The following is a 19181-nucleotide window of genomic DNA, read 5'->3' as shown; positions in this document are numbered from 1 at the left end:
CTTCCTCAAAGTTCAGGCCTTGAATCTCCATGGAGTCTTCAGTCATGGCAGAAAGAAGCCCCCAGAATCTTTCTGTTGTTTATACCAGGTATATGTAAGGAACAAGTAACAGACTTGGATGTAATCTGAAAGTAATGTTCAACTATGACTAGAATTCTGGGATTTAACAAATGCACATCAGATTTGTTGTCTATGATGGCTTCATGTCAACACTTATCTTTTCACAGTGAAAGAGCTTGATCACAGGCATGCAAGCTGTCTTCTTGCACTGGTGATTTTCTGGAGTCTTATTTCTGAGACATACTCCACCTTGAAGGGTTTCCATGGAGTACAGAATGTTATTTAGCATGTGAGTCCAGATGAGTCAGGGTTGTTAACCGCTGCTCCAGTGAAGCATGAAACCCTCTGCCTTGAGTAGAGACAAACCCTACAGAGTCTGCTTGTCAAGTTGAGATGACCTGCAGAGTGAACTCCATCTTTCCTGGAGGCCAGAGATGGTCTCCCTCCTTCTCCCAGAGCAGCGGTCATCTCTCTTAGCACTTGGCAACAATAGAGCTTGAAGTCTTCCCAGAAAAGCATGGAAGACTTGGGCCATAGGACCGGAACTGGACTCAAATAATCCAGAAGAGACACCCCAAAATATGGGACTACAGAATCATACACTCATTGTACATCACAGGCTAAGGGGAAGATCTAAGACACCTGAGTGCTAGTCCCTGTTGCCCACACAACCCTGAACAAGTTACTAGAACTGTCTTCTCCCTTCTGGTGAAATCAGAAGTAATCCTTAAGTAATCCTTAAGGTTCCTTCTAGTCCCCCCATGTCAGCAAGTTTCCTGAGGGAAGGAATCTGTAATGTTCTAACATTTCTCACAAAACATTTTGATGAGTTAAAATCCTATACCCACATATCTGCCTGCAGATATGATATGTGAGTACAAGGAACACCTTCTCCAGAAATTCCCTGGTTCCCTTAGCTCCAAACAACCTCGATTCACTTTTTCTAAAAGAGACTCTACCCTTTTCTTTTTTAATGTGTGTTCATGCATGGTGATGGAGGGGGTGGAGGGGTGTATATGGAGTGAGCATGTTTGTGTGTGTGGAGCCAGAAATGACATTCAGGGTCATTACTAAGTCACTGTTCACCTTGGTTTTTGATACAAGGGTTTTTTGTTGACCTGGAGCTCTCAGATTAGGCTAGGCCAGTTGTCCAATGAGTCGGTGGTATCTGCCCACCTTTACCTTCCCAGTGCTTGGATTCTGAGTATGCTCATCCATTGCATGGTTACAGGAATGGAGTTCAGTCCTTGTGCTTACCTAGGAAACACTTAACCGACTGAGCCGTCTCCATCTCCTTGGCATTTAACCTTCTCTTGCAGCTGCCATTTCTATTTGTTTTCTTGAGCTTTATGTAAATGGAGCCACACAGTGTGTCTATTGTTTATTTGTGTTGTGTCTTTCACTCAGCACCATGCCTTTAAGGGTAGGATTCCAGTTTTTTAACATTTTAATTATAGAAAATTCCAATCATGCATTTATGTAGTGACAAAATTCCAGGGTGCTGCCTTAGACCTGTGAGCCAAGGTCAACTGTTACTTCTGCTGAGGGAATTCTATTGCTTTGATCAGAGGTACGTTTCCCCCGCCCCCAACCCTACCCCTACTTAGGATGCCTCCTGATATACAGCAGGTATTTGGTCAACTTGGGGATGAGTGAATGCACGCTGTAGACCTTCTGGATCTCTGCAGTGCTCACTTGTCCAGATAGTTTTTCTCTCTCAAGTTCATCTCTAATTTTCTTCCCACCTTTTATGGCCCAAGCCAGTCTATGCCTGGGCATTTAGGGTAATTACTTCATATATTAGGAAACCTGACATTGTTGTTGAATGGGGAGAGAAAGTGGGTGACCTCGCCTTGACGTGAGAGGACGTATTTGAATGTTTACCATTCCTGTTTCAAAGCCTACAGGCAGCACTGTAATAAATCCTAGGCCAAGAGAACTGGTCTCTATCTGGCTCATTGTCATAAATAAGGCGAGGGGGGAGGCTGATGAGTAGAGAACCCTGGGCTTTGCCAGGACCAGACTGCAAAGTTTCCCTCTTGAAAACTCTTAGCAATGATACCGCATCTAAATGTCCATAGTGAGTGGCAACGGTCACCACAGTTAGCATCAGAGTGAGTTCATGTGAGCCAGGGTACGCTGCCTGTTTCCAGCTGGAGACACAGGCACAGCTGTTACTGCTGCAGCCTCAGCCACGTACAACTTGCTCACTGCAGTACACTGCTCGGTGGCCTTGGCCCAAGATGCCGCAGCAGGTGGGGTGATATCCCTTCCTAGAGATTTCATCTCTTTACTTTCCATATCATTCTCAGTCCCTTGAGCCTCCAGAACTTTCTTATTACACTTCAGGATCCACCCAGAAACAGGCTGTCAAATCAGTGCAGTGGGGAAAAGGATCTAAAAGTCAGAGGTTACAATGGGGTAGAAAAGAATGGGATAGACAGAACATCTGAATACAATACAGAACACATCACAGATAGTACATACAAGGTACAGTTTGCTGAATCTTGGAGTGGTAGCATGTAATGATACGTACTATGGCATACATAAAGAGGACCCCAAATCCCTAAGGGCTATGGACTAAGTCGTGCTATACCCATAAAGTATAAAAAATGATCCTGAAATATTTTTAAATGTTTATTTTACTTGGTATATGCACACAGGCACACACATGCACACATACACATGCACACACTCACACGTGCAAGTATGCGCACATGCTTAGTTGTATGTGTGGACACCGCATGCATGCAAGAGCTCACAGAGGCCATAAGAGGTGTCAGACCACACGGAACTGGAGTTTCAGATGATTGTGAACTGTCATGTGGGTGCCAAGAACCAAACCCAGGTCTTCTGTCAGAGCATTTACTTCTCTTAATCACTAAGCTTTCTTTCTAGCCCCAACACCTAGATCTTAGTAGTCATGGAAGCTGATGAACTGAGCAATGTGAGGTGAATGCATTTTCTTTGTGCTGCAGCCACACAGAGCTGGCAGAAATCGTTGAGCTAGAAGCTTTGGCTAGGCAGAGTTCTTCTACCCAGTACATCAATCACCACATCTGTGCCTCCTGACAGGGATCAACAGGAGGCAGGATGGCACAAGCCAGGGGACCTAGCCTCAGGCGAAACAAGCTGAACACAAGTCCTGACTCACTGATTGCTGATTGGCTGAGGGCACTGTGGGCAAGTCGTTTAATGCCTACAAGCCTGGTTCCCATCTTCACCTCGGTAGAGTAGGTGCAGACATTGTGTCTGGCATCTAAAGTTCTCTTCCAGGATCCGTATCTAATCAGGCCTGTAGCTCTGAGCTTTATAAGTTTTTCCAAGAAGAAACTGAGGGTATCCCAGGTACCATGAACAGGCAGAGATGAACACTAGGCAGATACCCACATGGAGCTCCAGGCTATGAAAGACGGCCACTACTTAGCTAAGCTTCAGTTTCAAGTGCCAAGAAAGAGGAGTTCTTTCCAGGCATGGAGAAAGGGAGGTGGAGGTGTAAGACAGAGCCAGTGGCTTTGGGGATGGTCCCCCAAGTGAGAGCATTCCTTTCCCATACAGCAAAGGTCCCTTTGCAGCAGCTTTCAGGGCTAGTATTTCACACTATGAAAAGGGGTTAACCCTCTCCTGCCCTTAGTTCTGCTGTTAAAGAGCCACTGAGCCTCCAACCAGGGAAAAAGAGTGTTGTGCTCTCTGCTAGGCCTGCAGAGTTCATTCAAGTTAAAAGAAGTTTGTGTGGCAGGCCTAGGCTGGGTGTGGCAGATGACAGAGGTACAACAGGCCTCCTTGCTCTGGGTACTGCCAGCTTTAGCATACTCAGAGTATGGTTAGAGACACTTCTAGGCCATTTGTGAACTCTGGACCTAGTTTGTGTCCATGTGCACTATAGGACAATGTGGATTCAAATGGCACCAAGGTGACTCTTAGATGAGATTTCAGCTTTAGTCTCTGTTGCCGGGTTTTATAGTCAAATGGCTTGAGCCAAAGAGTTCTCATATATGGAGCCAGATAGGCCGAGGCAGTGGGTCGTGGACTCGAAAAGCCTATTTCCCAAGAATAAGGAGAAAGTGTGCCTGGAGCTGATGTCTCAGAGAGTTGGCTCGTTGGCTCTTTTGTCCTTAAAGGTCCATTTGGAAAGAGCCTCAGACATGTGGTCTATGAGCATGAGGAGGTCCCTTATTATTTACAGCCTCTTCTGGAGAGCATACATACCACAGTTACCGAAGCCTGGGGTGTTCTTTTCTTGCTGGGGACTCACTCCTGTGTTCTGAAGGTCTTAAACAATGGAGCATTTCCAGTCCTGGAAACTTTCTCAGGGCTTGTCCCCGCACATGTGTTATTCGTGGAGAGTTATGGTACCATGAACATCAGCGTTTTATAAGGGACTGCTTCAGTCAGTGATGGTCATTGAAGTACTGAGGATGAACCCAGACTCTCGCCTGCTAGACAAATGTTCTACCACTGAACTGCACCCCAACTGTGAGCCAGTGTACCACCCCCCGGAGAGCCTGCCATGGTACATTCACACCAGGAAAATCTAAATTTGTCATTACATAGAACACATCTCTACTGTGTTCAGGAGACTGTGAATTCCTTCCTTGAATCAATGACTTATCCAGGTGTGAAGACTGGGAGGCTCTGATGTCAAAATTTATTAATAAAGTTTTATGGGTACACTATTCAGGGCCATCCAGTCACAGAGTGTCCATGATGCCTTTGCACTACAACTGAGGAGTGGTATTGTTGTGACAGAGACCACACAGCTCTAAGTGTTTACTATCTGGCCTTTTAGAAAAATTCATCAACTGTTCCTTTAGGGTTATCTTAGTCATCCTAGTGTCTAGGATGGCCTTTCTCATTGTTGTGACAAAATACCTGAAGAAAGAAAAGATCTGTTGAGCTCACAGGTGGAGAAGAGGTAGACCCCGTGGCTGGGAAGGCCTGAGCTCATAGGTGAAGAGGAGGCAGACCCCATGGCTGGGAAGGCAGGGTGGAAAGGACAGAGGGCACCCTCAACTGCCTCCCTCCTTCCCCACTTTTTATTTAGTACAGGGCACCAGCACAAGAGAGGGTGCTACCAACTTTCAGAGTGGGTCTTCCTCTCATCAGTTAAGATTCTCTAAGGATACGCCCTAGAGATATGCTCAGAGGTACCCAGTCAAGTCCATGGAGAAGATTGACCCTCGAAGTCTGGGCCCTCAGACCCAGGAGCTTCACTTTACACTCCTCACGTTCCCTTAAAAATGTAGTCAGTGGTGGAAGTATTTTGAAAATAGCTGTGGAAATCTCCTCAGCAACTAGTAGCAAAAGACAAGGAACACATTCCTACTTCTGTGGGAGCAGAAGCCACTGGGCAGTTGTGAGTGGGGGCACCCACCCCACTCCCTTCCGAACAAACTATAGTTTGGTGGGGTTGTTTTGGGTTTTTGTTTGTTTGTTTGTTTGTTTCAAAGAGTATGTCAGCAAGTGTTTGGGGTTTTGTAACCACCTTTCCTATCCTGTGAGGGAGGGCTGCGCTCATCTGTGAGGTCCAGCTATCACAGAAGTAATAACCGGCTGAGCACACTTGCTTTTGCAAGTAGTTGTTTCATGAGGACAGGCGTGGGTGGTGCAGGAATTCCAGGATGGCTTGCCTTTTCTTTTCCTAAAGTAACTCTGCAAATGGAATTTATGTTTAACAAGACCTTAAACATTTAATTTTTATTGATTTTTATTTATATATTTTAAAAGAAAAATGAAAAGTTTACCAAACAATAACTGGGAGCTGGGAAAGAAGAGGAATGAATTCTATCCAGCAGGTGGCCAGACAGAATTCTCCTCTCGTTGGTTGTTAAGCATGACCAGGGGTCTGAGGTCATCTGGTTCATTTTAAAAACACACGGATAGCTAGGTGTCCTGACTTTGAGGAAGACCCTGTCTCAAGAAGAGAGAGACAGACAGAGACAGTGTGTTACTCAGTGCCCCACAGAGTACATTAGAGAGGAAAGCTGCCAGATTATGCTGGGGTGTGGGGACCCCATCTGTGGCTCCTGTGGCCCCTGTCTTTGTATTCCAACCATCCCCTCCTTTTCCCTCTTTAGAACAGGGAGTGGCCAGGGACTGAGGGGTTCTGACTTCAGCTGCTGTAAAGCTCATCACTCATGTTTTAAAGAGAAATTGGTATCGGTTTCTTCTCCCATTTGAGGTGCAAGCAACTTCATAAGATGGGGGCCACAACTCCAGGACTGTGGAGAGTTATTCCCCTATTCAATTAGGAGAATGGGTCATAGCCCAAGAATGAATTGGCACGTTCTGAATATCAAATTAAACAGGAAAATGCAAGTGGGACACTTCTGGGAAATTCAGAAGACCTCAGGACCTGAGTCTATACTCCATATGGGTGGCATCAGCAGGAGATGCCCATATCCCCAGTCTGTCTGGCTCTGCCTTGCCCAGTGTTCCAGGCTCCTCGTCCTCTGTCCACGTGTGTTCTTCATAGGAAGCAGGAACCGTAGTGGCACAGCAAACAGTGCTCAAAGCAAAAGCTGGCTTCTGCCATTTTTTTTTATGTTGGCTTGTCCCAGAAAGTATAAAGATGGCCCACCAGGATGCACACTGTCCAAGCCACATCCATGAATTCGATAGCAGGGAACACAAAGGGCCGGAAGTGAGGCACAAAAAAGGCCCTTTTCTCTCTCATTTCTATTTTTTTATTGAAATTGTAACTTAATTACAGCATTTCTCCCTCCCCCTCGTTCCCTCCAAACCTTCCCACACAGCCCTCTCCACTCTCCTTCAGATGTCTGGCCTCTTTCATCAATTCGTATTGCATGCATTGTATGCATCTGTGTATATACACATATATTCCAAATTGTAACCTGTTAAGGAAAGCTCTTTTGCATGATCACACGTTTGGCCATTTGTTAGGAAATGCAACCAGCCAGAACCCGCTCACTGCATTTCGATCTATGTTGAAAAGGACCAGGACCATGCTAACCATTTACTTTGTTCAATAGTATTTAGGGTTCCCGCTTCAGTGTGTTCAGTAGTTTGATCCTTATAACAAACATGTGAGGAACAATGCTAATGTCCCCAATTCATGGATGAGCAAATGCAGATACAGAAGCCAGAACAATTGGTAATTGGAGAATCCAGAATAAAATCTAGGGGACTAGAGAGATGGCTCAGCAGTTAAGAGCACTGGCTGTTTTTCAAGAGGTTCAAGTCCCATCACCCACACAGCAGCTCACAACCAACTTACAGAATCTAGGACAATAGTTTCCAACCTTCGTAATGCTGAGATCCTCAGAACTAATACAGCTCTTCACGCTGTGGTGACTCCCAACCATAAAATTATCTCACTGCTACTTCATAACTGTAATTTTACTACTGTTGCGAATCACAATGTAAGTATCTGATATACAGGATAGCTGACACACAAGTCTGTCAGGTCGGGACCCACAGGTTGAGAATGACTGGAATAGGTGTCAGGCAAACAGATGAGACTGAACCACTGAGTAGCCTACCTCTCAAAAGTGGCTTTGGAAGAAGCAGATGAGATTCGGTGATAGGCTTTTAGATGTCTCCTTTTTGTTTTTAAAGGTGTACCAGGCATGGATAGGAAGGAAGAAACCAGAAAGAAATGTCCACAGTTAGTATGAACTTCAGGGAACTAAATCCAGAACTGTAGGTTCCAGAACAAGTTCTTTTACATCAAAAAGACAACTGGAAACAGATAAGTAAAAGAAAGTGATCCACCTCTGCATTCACAGCCTCAAAGAGGCTGTGCATCTAAATTACTCAGACTTTTAACAGTACAGAGGCTGGGCCCCACCTCTGCAGAGTTCCTGAGGTCTGGGGCCAGGCTTAGGTTCCCGTACAGCTGTGTTTGTTTTTGATAGACCAAGAGCTTCTGTTAAACAGTGACCAGGCTGGGACTGTAGCTTCATGGTAGGACACTTGCTAAGAATGTATGAAACTATTGGTTCAATCTTCAACTCCTGCCTAGACACACACACACACACCCGAAAGGGCAGAGCTAAATGAAGCAAGGCTATGATTGTGCCTGCAATGAATTTTCCCCAAAGAGAAACATATTCCAAATACAAAGATTAGGGCAAAAACTCTTTAGAGGGAACTGAAAGCCAAGAGAAACTAAATAGTTTCCTAAGTCTCATTTAGACATCCATAGTAGCTCTCGCCCAGGCCAGACCTCAGATCAATTAAGCAGACTCCCCTCCACAGACAGGCACTGGCTGCCTTGGTTCAAGCCCTCTCAGGTGATTCATGTGTACATCTGGGATTAGCCACTGCTCTAGGCCCTGTTGCTGAAGGTTTTCTGTTGTGTCTGCTCCAGCCCATGGTAACCTGAACATAATAAAAGAGACTGGCAGAGCCAAACAGAGACAGGCACACAGGCTCCTAGCAGTCAGGAATAGTATTTCGGAAAATGTGGGGTTATTTTTGGATGGTTGTTATCTTTAATATTTTTACGTTTATTATTTATGTGCATGGGGGCGTGTACATGTGAGTGGAGGTCAGAGAACAATTTGCAGGAATTTATTCTTTCTACCTTGTGGGTCCTGGGGATCCAATTTAAGTCTTTATGCTTGTGAATATGTGCCTTTCTTTATCCACTGAGCTAATATTCTTAAGAGTCTAAATATTTTTAATGATTTATTTATTTTTATTTTATGTGCACTGGTGGGCTTTTGCAGCATGTGAGGGTGTTGGATACCCAGGAGCTGAAGTTACAGACACTTGTGAGCTGCTATGTGGGTGCTGGGACTTGAACCTGGGTCCTCTGATAAAACAGCTGCTACTCTTAATCATTGAGCCATCTCTCCAGCCCAAACCTCAAATTTTTTAATGAGAATTCAGTTGCGGATGTTTAGATAGAGAATGGTACATCACCAGGAGTCAGTTAACCTTAGGCTCATAGAGAAATGGTCTAAGCATGTGTGTGCTTCTCACAGACAGCCCACTGAACAGCCTCCAACAGGAGACTTGTCAGACAGAAAGTAGTCAGAGCCCGGCTTAGTGATGGGGTCTACCATGCTACCTAGGGAGCCACCTGGCCAGAAGGCCCTTGGAGATTCTCCTCATAGACAAGATTTTTAGAAATGAATTCCAGTATGTCACATGCTTTCTATGTTGATTGCCATCAAGTTGGCAATCCAGGGTAAACATCATGTCACTGTAGACAGCACAGGTCTAATTTAAGGGTTCCCACCAAGGACAAGTTAACACGACAGCACTTGGTGTTTCTCAGACAAAGGGCAGGAATTGAGCCATTTGCTCCAGCTACCAACTGGTAAGAGAGAGGTAGACGAGAAACGTGTATGGTACCACCAAGAGTTCTTGGCAGGCTGGGAGCTATGGCAAACCCCACTGGAAAGTCAGTACTGGCATAGTCCCTGTGACTCTTACCTTGTTTTTTCTATAAAGGAAATCCAAAATTATAAAAGGAGAGAAGCAGGTGGTGGCACACGCCTTCAATCCCAGCACTTGGGAGGTGAGGCAGGCATATCCTGAGGTAGAGGCTAGCCTGGTCTACAGAGCGAGTTCTAGAACAGCCAAGGCTACACTGGGTATACATTTTGAGAAATGCTGGCTCAAAACCAACCAACCAAACAAACAACAATGCAAAAACAAAACAAAAACCTTACATAGCAGCATGTGTGTAAGCATATTTACATATGTTTATTGATGGGAATATGTTTATAATAAGCATGTGTCAAGAGATCCAGTCGATAGATGTTGAGAAAGCACTTGCTTCATGGAAATTCTTGCTTTTTATTTTAGAATATTATATGAAAGAAAAAAGTAGAACTTGGGATACTGACATTTCAAAGTCAAGGGGTTAGATAAATGAAATAGAATTATTTCAAGCTCATAAGCATGAAGTGTCCCCTGTTACTTCGTGTTCGTGGTGGGTACCTCAAGGACTATTACCCGTCTGTGATATGTGGAGGAATGAGACCCATAAGACACATTAGAAAAGCCAAATGCAAGAAGCAGTCCCAGACTTGGGAAGAGAGGTGGGAAAGGCTGGAGTTGAAGGATACTTAAGGGACCCAAAGGGAAGCTGGGTACAGGCATCATGTGGCCCACCTCCAGTCATGACCATGAGGCATGGTTTCCTGGCTCTGTACTACTGGGCTGTGTTGTTACTGTCTCTCAGACCAGGTAGAGGAAGAACATGAGAGTCACCAGCAAGACAGACACTTGAGGCCCAGCCCATGACACAGTCTGGAAGAGCACTGTCATCAGCTAATCTGGACATCACATTAGGACAGAGGCAGGTGTCACAGAGGCAAACAGCATGGCTTCTCCCAGAGCTGGCATTAAGAGATGGCTGTATGAGAACTCAGAGAGAATCGTCTTTGTCAGACAGAAGGTAGCCAGAATCCATCTTAGTCCTGAGGTCTACCATACTACCCAGGGAGCCTCTTGGCCAGAAGGATAAGGCAGGCCCCTGGAACTTTGTTCCTTGGGTACAGTGTCTCAGATGTGAGAGACAGTGAAACTGCTTCCCCCAGATTCTTCCGTCATCCCCCTTTGTAGATGCCAGAAATGTGCGTCGCCCATGAAATCAGGTTTGGATCTCCTGAGCCTAGGCTTCTATTACTGAAGAAATGCCAGAGGAAGTAGGAATTTTGTTTTCCTCTAACACTAGCCTCTAATATACGTACTCACCAAGGCCCTGAATGCATTTGCCTTGATTTAATTTCCCTGAACCCCAACCTGTTACCTAATTCTATCTTGTACTAGCGATTAAAGAACTAACTCTGTGCCTCAAGCACTAGGACAGGAGAGACCATCAGTTAGGCCTAACTCCCATGCATACACTCCTAGGGTTCAGGCCTTGTCCAGGCTGTCCAATTCCTCCTGAGTCACATCTTAGCTCCCACCTCCACTTCACCAAAGGACAAATCCCTCTGGCAGAACGGCAGCCATTGGCCCTCAATCCAGGTCACTTTGCTGGCTTTAGATACAGTAGCAACAGGAGACGCTCATTCACTTCTCCCAGCAGATGCCTGTGGATGTCAATCAATGACAGGCATAATACTAGGCTGATGATGGAATGGTGACTTCAAGCCATTCCCTGCTTGTGCAGGACTACAGTGGGAGGACTACAGTGTGTTAGAGTGGAGAAATGACAGGCTGTCCATCCAAGGCTCCTCTCAGACCACCCACAGAGGGATAAACGAGGCTTTCTCATGGAAGGGCATCCACACTGAGATGAAAAAGAGCCACAGATGGAGATCTACAGGCAAGGAAGAGAGGGGGTGCTCCAGGCAGAACGTAAAGAAGCCCTGTTGAGCGTGGAGCATCATATAGTTCAGCAGTACCCAGATGTGATACCAGGGTGCACAGGAACAGGATCCTGAAGGCCTTAGAGGTGACCAAGCACAGGAACTTGGGACTTGGTTCTTAGAGTGGTGAGGCACCATAGAACTCTCCAGATCAGTAAAAAGAAAAAAAGAAAAAGAAAAGTGCTAGGACATCTGGGAGGGCTCAAGGTAGCCATGGCTTAGGATTTGGAGGCAAAGAGAGAGATGAAGGATTGTCCCCTAGCTTCAAGATGCTCATCAGTGCTGTGCTGCATGGACACCTGAGAAGTGTGTGATGGAGGCCCATGGAACACAGTACCCGTGTGATCAGGTGCCAACCTGATACATCTGGCAATCCTACAGGGTATTGTCCTCACTACGATTTCACAGACAGAAGGATCAATGTCCTATAAGCAGACAAGAACAATCTCAAGGACAGTGGTCTTTGTCTTCCTCCACATAGCCTTCCCTGAGTGTGGCCCAGAGGTTATGGGAAAGACTTTGTGGAGGAGAAAAGGTCTGAAGAGTCAGTCAGACTGTGCTCTGTGTATCCAATGCCACTTCTTGGGCTGCACGGGATGGACATCGGGAAGGCGTATGGACTGACTGACCAAGGACCAGAGTAGGCAGTATCTCTGAAAGCCGGACTAAGAACTGTGAAGTTGAGTCTTGGGTGTGCTTTGAAGAAAGCAGCAGTATTTCAAAGAACAAAATTAATGAAGGAGCCAACCTCAGCCCTTTCCAGTTTGGAGGATTCTATGCTGCCTATATGCCAGTGATAGGGATACAAGGTGCTTTGAAAAACTTTCCAAGCCTCCAGTCTCCAATGATCAGGAATGGCATCCCATGGCACCATTAACTATTTATGTTGAGAATGGGTAACTAACATGCACCTAAAATGTTTCTGAGGAAGCTAGAGCCAGGAACCAAGCTGCACAAGGAGTTGTGACCGATCAGTCTGCAGGTCAGCAAGCATGGCATCTTCTGGCATGGGGATTTGACTCAGTGATGGAATGCTGGGTACCTGTCATGGACAAGACATGGGCTTCATGCCCAGCAGTATTTCTACTGACCTACAGGAGGGAGAAATGGTTTGGCCTACTGACTGCATTCAGATGATGCTGGGCTTCCCATGAGAAACCTAGAACTGAGCTAAATGACTTTCCCAGTGAGCTCATGATAGAATCATCTCTAGATGCATTAGCAGAACCTGGTGCTCAAAATACATAACCAACGAGTTGTGAAGTGTGGACATACTGTGGACTTCAGATCCATTGCTATGCCCAGGTGACCTCAGGAAAGCAAACCAGTTTCAGTGACTACTGAGCATGAATCCATCACGGATGACTGATGAAATCAGAGCAACTAAGTAAACAAGGACAGTCAATGCCAACAAGCTTATGGGGTTTCTGAGGTTCTTTATGTGCACCCTGCCCTCCTTGGTGGCTAGCCGAAAGGGTGTACCGGAAAGAAAATGTTCCTGACCAAGAATTCCAGCTCATCCTTAGCTACGTTTCAAGTGGACCATCCTCCTGTCCTATTCTGTGGATCCATCCGCCTCCTCTGCAAACCTTTCACCCCAACCACCAGAGTATATGCCCCTCAGTTGCCCTTTAGACAATACCTGGCACTTTACAAGTTGTCACCACCTCTCTGCCTCCCAGATACCTCTGGCCAGCCTTCACCCAACACAGCCCTCCCCATCCTTTAGCCCTGTGACCCTTCCCTCCTTCCACAAAGATCTCTGAAGAGTTGCTGCCACATACCTTCCCCAGCCACCACCCTACCACAGCCAGCTTTCATCACCCTGGGGACCACTTTTGTTGTTTATCTCTGAAGCAGATCTTCGCATACACCCTCCCTTTGCTCTGGCCCTGAAACCCCTTGAGGACAACAGCTAGCCCACCTAGGGCCAGCCTTTCAGTTGGAGAAGACCACACTATGTCTAAGAATACAGACATCCCCAGCCACAAATGCTGTTTCTGGAAATTTCCTGCATTCTCTTTGTTTCCTCTGTCCTCCTTCACAGTCCTTTTGAGTCAAACTCTGCTGCTCAAGCTGAGAGAGACATCAGGACTGACTGCTAAGGACAGGGAAGAGTAGCTTATCCCTGCTCCTTCCTCCCCATCATTGTGTCTAATCTGACTCATTGGGTTGGCTCCCCTGCCAGCCTCCCACTCTATCCCCCTGTCACTGTGATGCCAAACTCTCTTCCCATTTGCCTATGCCAGGCCCTTCTGGCTTTAACTCAAAAGCCTACTGGCTTCTTCTAAAAAAATGTCTCCTGGTTGGACTTGACCCTTGCCATGTATGCCATCCCATTTCTATGGACTTCACATCTCTATAACTTCCACAGGGGCAGGAGGCATCATGCTGAGACCTGGATGTGAGTTTGGCAATTTCTCAGTTGGGTAACCCCACCCAAGCCACCAAATCTCTCTGAGACATAGTTTTCCTCTCTTGTAAAACTGGAATCAAAATACTTGCCTATTCCAAGGGTCAAATGAGTGAGTGAATGCAAAGATGCTTTGAGAAGCACTGAAATAGTACCTCTCCAACTTACCATAGGATTTTCCTCTTGGGAAAGGGGTGAATATGTTATTCAGGAGGGCAGGAAGAAAAGTTTGAAAAAGTACAGCCTAAGCAAAATGGACCAGGATTCTTTCTCCTAGAATTTCTAAGAGATTTAAATTTGTTCAAATATGTAGCAACCATCTAAAAGCAGATACAACATATAGCTTTGTCTCAAAGGTACTCTCTTTCACAGACGACTTACTATTAGCTTTAAGGTTACAGGTTTCTCCTGAGACAATAGCCTGTTTCATTATTATTCTTTCTATAAAAATGAGTCTGGCCTTTCTATAAGATGTACCCCATCATCTAGGTCACTAAACAGAGGCAGTGCCAGTTACCCAGTATCTTAATTAGGGTTTTACTACTGTGAACAGACACTATAACCACGGCAACTCTTATAAGGACAACATTTAATTGGGGCTAGCTTACAGGTTCAGAGGTTCAGTCCATTATCAAGGTGGGAGCATGGCAGCATCCAGGCAGACATGAAGCTAACAGTTCTATGTCTTGTTCTGAAAGCAAACAGAAGACTGGCTTCCAGGGAGCTAGAGTGGGGGTATTAAAGCCACACCAACAGTGACACACCTACTCCAACAAGGCCACACCTCCTAATAGTGCCACTCCCTGGGCCAAGCATATTCAAACCATCACATCCAGTGTCTAAAGAGGTACTGCTGGAGAGCCTCTAACTCCCCACTGTACCCCATACTGTGCTCAGTCCTGTAGGCCTAGCACTGAAGGCCTCTGTGATCAGACTCCAGTCTTAGCTCCTGACCGTTCACCACTGGACTCTGGTCCAGGGGCTTGGCAGACCCAAGGTTCTGGGCATACATGCTCTATGTTCTTAACCTCTGCTTTGTCCCTCCTCCCATCTACCCCACAACTATAAACCATCCTTCAGGTCATAGCCAAACCCTGACTTCTCTGTGGAAGTTCTTTTGTAAAACAGCACATCCCAGACAAGCACACTGTCTTTCTTACTCATCTGTAAGTCCTTAAAGGTAGGATATTGTCTGCATTCCTGTCCTCTCCAAAAACCAGGATATGTGGGTTGGTTGGTTGCTGCCCTCTACTCAAGCCCTCAAATCTAGGAGCCTGGGGAACTTGAACATCTAGATGGGTTGTCTTTCTGATCTTGAGAATAAGTCACAGATGCTTACTTATTGTGGCAGAACTCCAAATAATTTAAAGTTAACTAAGAGAAGGAGCTTATGGTCCAGATTAGTGGTTCTCAGCCTTCCTAATGCCATGAACCTTTTGTACAGTTCTTCATGTTGTGCTGACCCCCAACCATAACACTATCTTTATTGCTACTTCATAACTGTAGTTTGGCTACTGTTATGAATCATAATATAAAAATCTGTTTTCTGATGGTCTTAAGTGACCCCTGTGAAAGGGTCATTCAGTCCCAACCCCCAATGTGGTCATGACCCACAGATTGAGGAGCACTGGTCTAGACAAAAGTATGAAAAGATTACAGAAAGTCCATGTGTTTAGTCACCACAGGGCCATAAAGTGAGATGCTGGTGAGGGCAGATGGAGAAAGGTCTTCCTGGGTCCTGTCCATAGCCCATCCTTACACAGAGAAAGTTCATATGAAGCAGATATTGCAGGACTATCAGGTCTGTCTCTATGGGAAGAAGGAGCACTGGGGACTTCAAGCAGATGGGTTTAAGTTTTTCCCCTGGGAACCACAAAGACTGTCTTCATGGAGCTTGATTGCTATGGCAGATGCTACCAAGGGGGTAGGAGATTATGCATCCCATTCCACACATGCACATATACTCACACACATGCACATATGCTCACACAAACATACATATATGCATGCACACACACATACACATGTGCATGCACATACACATGTACACACAGGCTCACGCACACCCACAGACACACACGCACACACATGCACACACTCAGCCTGTGGGAACCCCACTTCCCTGCTTTTCCATCATACTCACGCACCCTCTTCCTTCTCACCTTGACTCATTCTTGCTCTCCTCCTCTTCACATCTGGGTCCTGGGGCCATCCATTGTTTTCTCATTGGAACAGCCCTGTATCTGTCCCCAGTAGCTAGAGGCTCATGAGAGGCTGGTCACCTCCTCGATACCCAGTCTCCAGACGGGAGGGGATGGGGCTCAAGAGGGAAGTTAGGCCTCAACTAAGCACCGTTTCTTTTGTCTCCACAGAAAACCAAAAGAGATGTCAATAATTTTGACCAAGACTTTACCCGGGAAGAGCCAGTTCTTACACTTGTGGATGAAGCGATCGTGAAACAGATCAACCAGGAAGAATTCAAAGGCTTCTCCTATTTTGGTGAAGACCTGATGCCCTGAGAAAGCTGCTTCAGGTGGAGTTAGCTCACGCTGCAAGGAGGGTGTTGAGATAATCCCATGTTGCAGAGGCTCAGAAGGTCCTCCTCCCCAGAGCCCCAGTCCCATGTCCACTCTCTTATTTATTGCATTCCCTCACCCCACGCCATGTCCTTTCCCACCCTCCCAGTGACCAGAAGGCACTCTTGGGTCTAGACTCACCAAGATGACAGATTTGAATTGTGTCTGCTCTGTGGGTAGCTGTGTACAGTGCTGGGTTTGGAGTATCCATCCATCCGGAACCCGGAAGCAGCTTCAGGTCTTTTATTACAAAGAAGAAAAAAAAACCACGAAGACTCTGGCTCTGCCACTGGACATGGAATCCTGACTCCTCCCTTCTCTCATTCCTCCTGGTCCCCAGCCTGCCATCCCTGCCTACGAGAAGAGACCAGAGTTTCTTCCACTTGAGGGCAGGCGCCCCAGGCATGCCCTTGATGGGAGGAGCCTGGGGGTGCTCAGGCTGGCCAACTGTGGCAGTTTGCTCTGGAATTGCACATTCCTGCTTGCTTTGGTTTTAGCTTTTTTTTGAGCATGCCAAAGTTGTGTGCATTTGTATCTCATGGAAGAAATCATTTTGATTTTGAACTCTTAACACTTAGAGAGAAAGAAAGAAAGGAAGAAAGAAAGAAAGAAAGAAAGAAAAAGAAAGAAAGAAAGCTGTTACCAAGTTCATTTTCTAATTGGCCAAAAGATAGCCATCCCAGTGTGAACACGGGTAGATATTAAAGGGCTAATCACGGTGAGAATCCAGTCATCCAAAGTTTATTATTGAAGCTTTAGTGACACATGAGGTCTCTGCAAAGAGAGCAAAGGAAACTCTGGCTTCTCATCATGAGAATTCTGAGCACAAAGACCACCAGAGCAACAGCCAAGACCCCAAGGTTCCAGAAAAACTCCCAAATTGTCTCTCCAGTTTTGTCCCACGTTCCCAGCATAACATCTTATTTTCTCTGCGCTTCTACAAGACAGTCATACCGCCGTGTTGTGGTTTAAAACATTAAATATATAGAATAAATTCTGAAGTATCTGCTTTGGGAATACAAGGAACAAAACACAACCTGGGTCAGGCAGAAGGTGTCAGGAGACTGAGGAGTAACTGATCTGAGGACCGACAAGGTGCTGGGATGTGGCCAGAGTTTTGGTGACATGCTATGGAAACTCACGTGGACTCTGTTTAACGGATTGATATTACCTCCTGTAGCTATGCTGACAGTGTTACAGTTTTTATTCCCAAGGGTTCCCTGTGGCTTTGTGTATATGTTCCCTGGAGGTCATTTGATTACCTATTTTATTGAACTGATTTAGCAGGGAATGGAATCCATTCCAACCATTGCACGTGGATTTCCCAACCACCCCTAAATATATATACTTGTGAGTGGCAAACTGGCACTAATGAAGCTTTTTGCCTTTTGTACATTTGGGATTGTTTTTGTATATAGTGTTTGCTGCAAGGCCTGTGGAATTAATTCATTGAATATAGAGGTATCAACTGCTGCATGTTCAGACATATTATAATACTTCTAGTCTATGAAAGAATAATTATGATAATGTCCAGGTGCAATCTTCTTATCACCTATTGGTTCAAGTTACTGAGAGAGAGGTATGTTTCTTTCTAGGGAGGGCTGGGGTCCTTTATATTGTTTATTTCCTTTTGGGTTAAAAGTGTAACCACATACTGAGCTCTGTTAAAGTCACATTCGGTTCTCCTGTGCAATGTCATCCCCTGATAGAGATGGTAGACAGAAAAGAATGTTCTCGATAGTGGTTCCCAAGCTTCAACAGTGACTATTTTGAGCCCATACTAAATGTGTCCCTATTTGCATCTGGCTGGTCATAGCCTTTGTCTCTAAGGATGACCTTCAGTTCTCTTCTTTGCTTTTTTTTTTTTTTTTAAAGAAAAACTCAGGTGTAACTGTGATCTGTTCTTATGATGATTGCAAATATTAAATACTATGCTGTATCAATCTGTATGTTTGGCATACCAGGGAAGTGATGAAGACCATTAGGTTAATTTAATTTATCTTCAGTAACTTGACATACTGGGGGAAGACTATCTTTTGGAGTGGATAACAAGCACAGCAACATCTTCATGGTGGTATCATCTCAATGTTTAGAAAAACATGATAATACACCCATCTTACTCAGATATAATCAATCTCACCCAGCCTCTGCTTCCTTTACCACTTTGAACATTGGACAGCCAAGGCCATTATCAAGTGTTTTTGTCCCCCTCCCCAGGGTTTGGTAGTATTCATGTTACAGTCGGGGCTAGACCCTTCTTCATGGCCAACTGGTACTATGTCTGGGAAATCAAACTATACATTCCACCAGCAACTCTAGGAAGTCAGTCCCCTGGCTCCCTTTTGGTGCCCAGAGCCCTGATGGCTAGGAAGCTTCCAGCCAATGCTTTGAATCCGGTGGAGACCTACACAAGAGTGTGTTCCTTGGAATGTATACTGAGTCCTTTCAGCAAGACGTTAGCCACAGGGAATATGGGTTGGTGGTAGAACTCTTGCCTGGCTGGTATGAAGCCCTATACTCCAGCCCCAGCATCAGAAAAACAGCAGTGGTAGGGATGCCCACGCTGACACCAGGGTATCTGGGGATGCCCACACTGACACCAGGGTATCTTGGGATGGCCATGCTGACACCAGAGTATCTGGGGATGGCCACGCTGACACCAGAGTATCTGGGGCTGGCCACACTGACACCAGGGTATCTTGAGATGGCCTCACTGACACCAGGGTCTCTGGGGATGGCCACGCTGACACCATGGTATCTTGAGATGGCCACACTGACACCAGGGAATCTTGAGATGGCCACACTGACACCAGGGTATCTGGGGATGGCCACACTGAC

General features: G+C 45.7%; 1 protein-coding gene across 1 annotated transcript in view; it reads left to right on the top strand.

Moving 5' to 3' along the window:
- Positions 1-16695, top strand: part of Prkce (protein kinase C epsilon) — a 481124-nt gene extending 464429 nt beyond the window's left edge. Inside the window, exon 16 of the mRNA XM_028765100.1 lies at positions 16140-16695. Coding sequence (XP_028620933.1) covers positions 16140-16286 — 147 coding nt within the window. The 3' untranslated portion in view covers positions 16287-16695. The remainder of the gene's footprint in view (positions 1-16139) is intronic.
- Positions 16696-19181: the final 2486 nt, after the last annotated feature.

The sequence above is a fragment of the Grammomys surdaster genome, unplaced genomic scaffold (assembly GCF_004785775.1).
Source record: "Grammomys surdaster isolate TR1022 unplaced genomic scaffold, NIH_TR_1.0 149, whole genome shotgun sequence".
In the NCBI taxonomy this organism is placed as follows: Eukaryota; Metazoa; Chordata; class Mammalia; order Rodentia; family Muridae; genus Grammomys; species Grammomys surdaster.
Note: the sequence above shows the minus strand (reverse complement) of the source record. Positions and strands in the feature narration are given on the sequence as shown.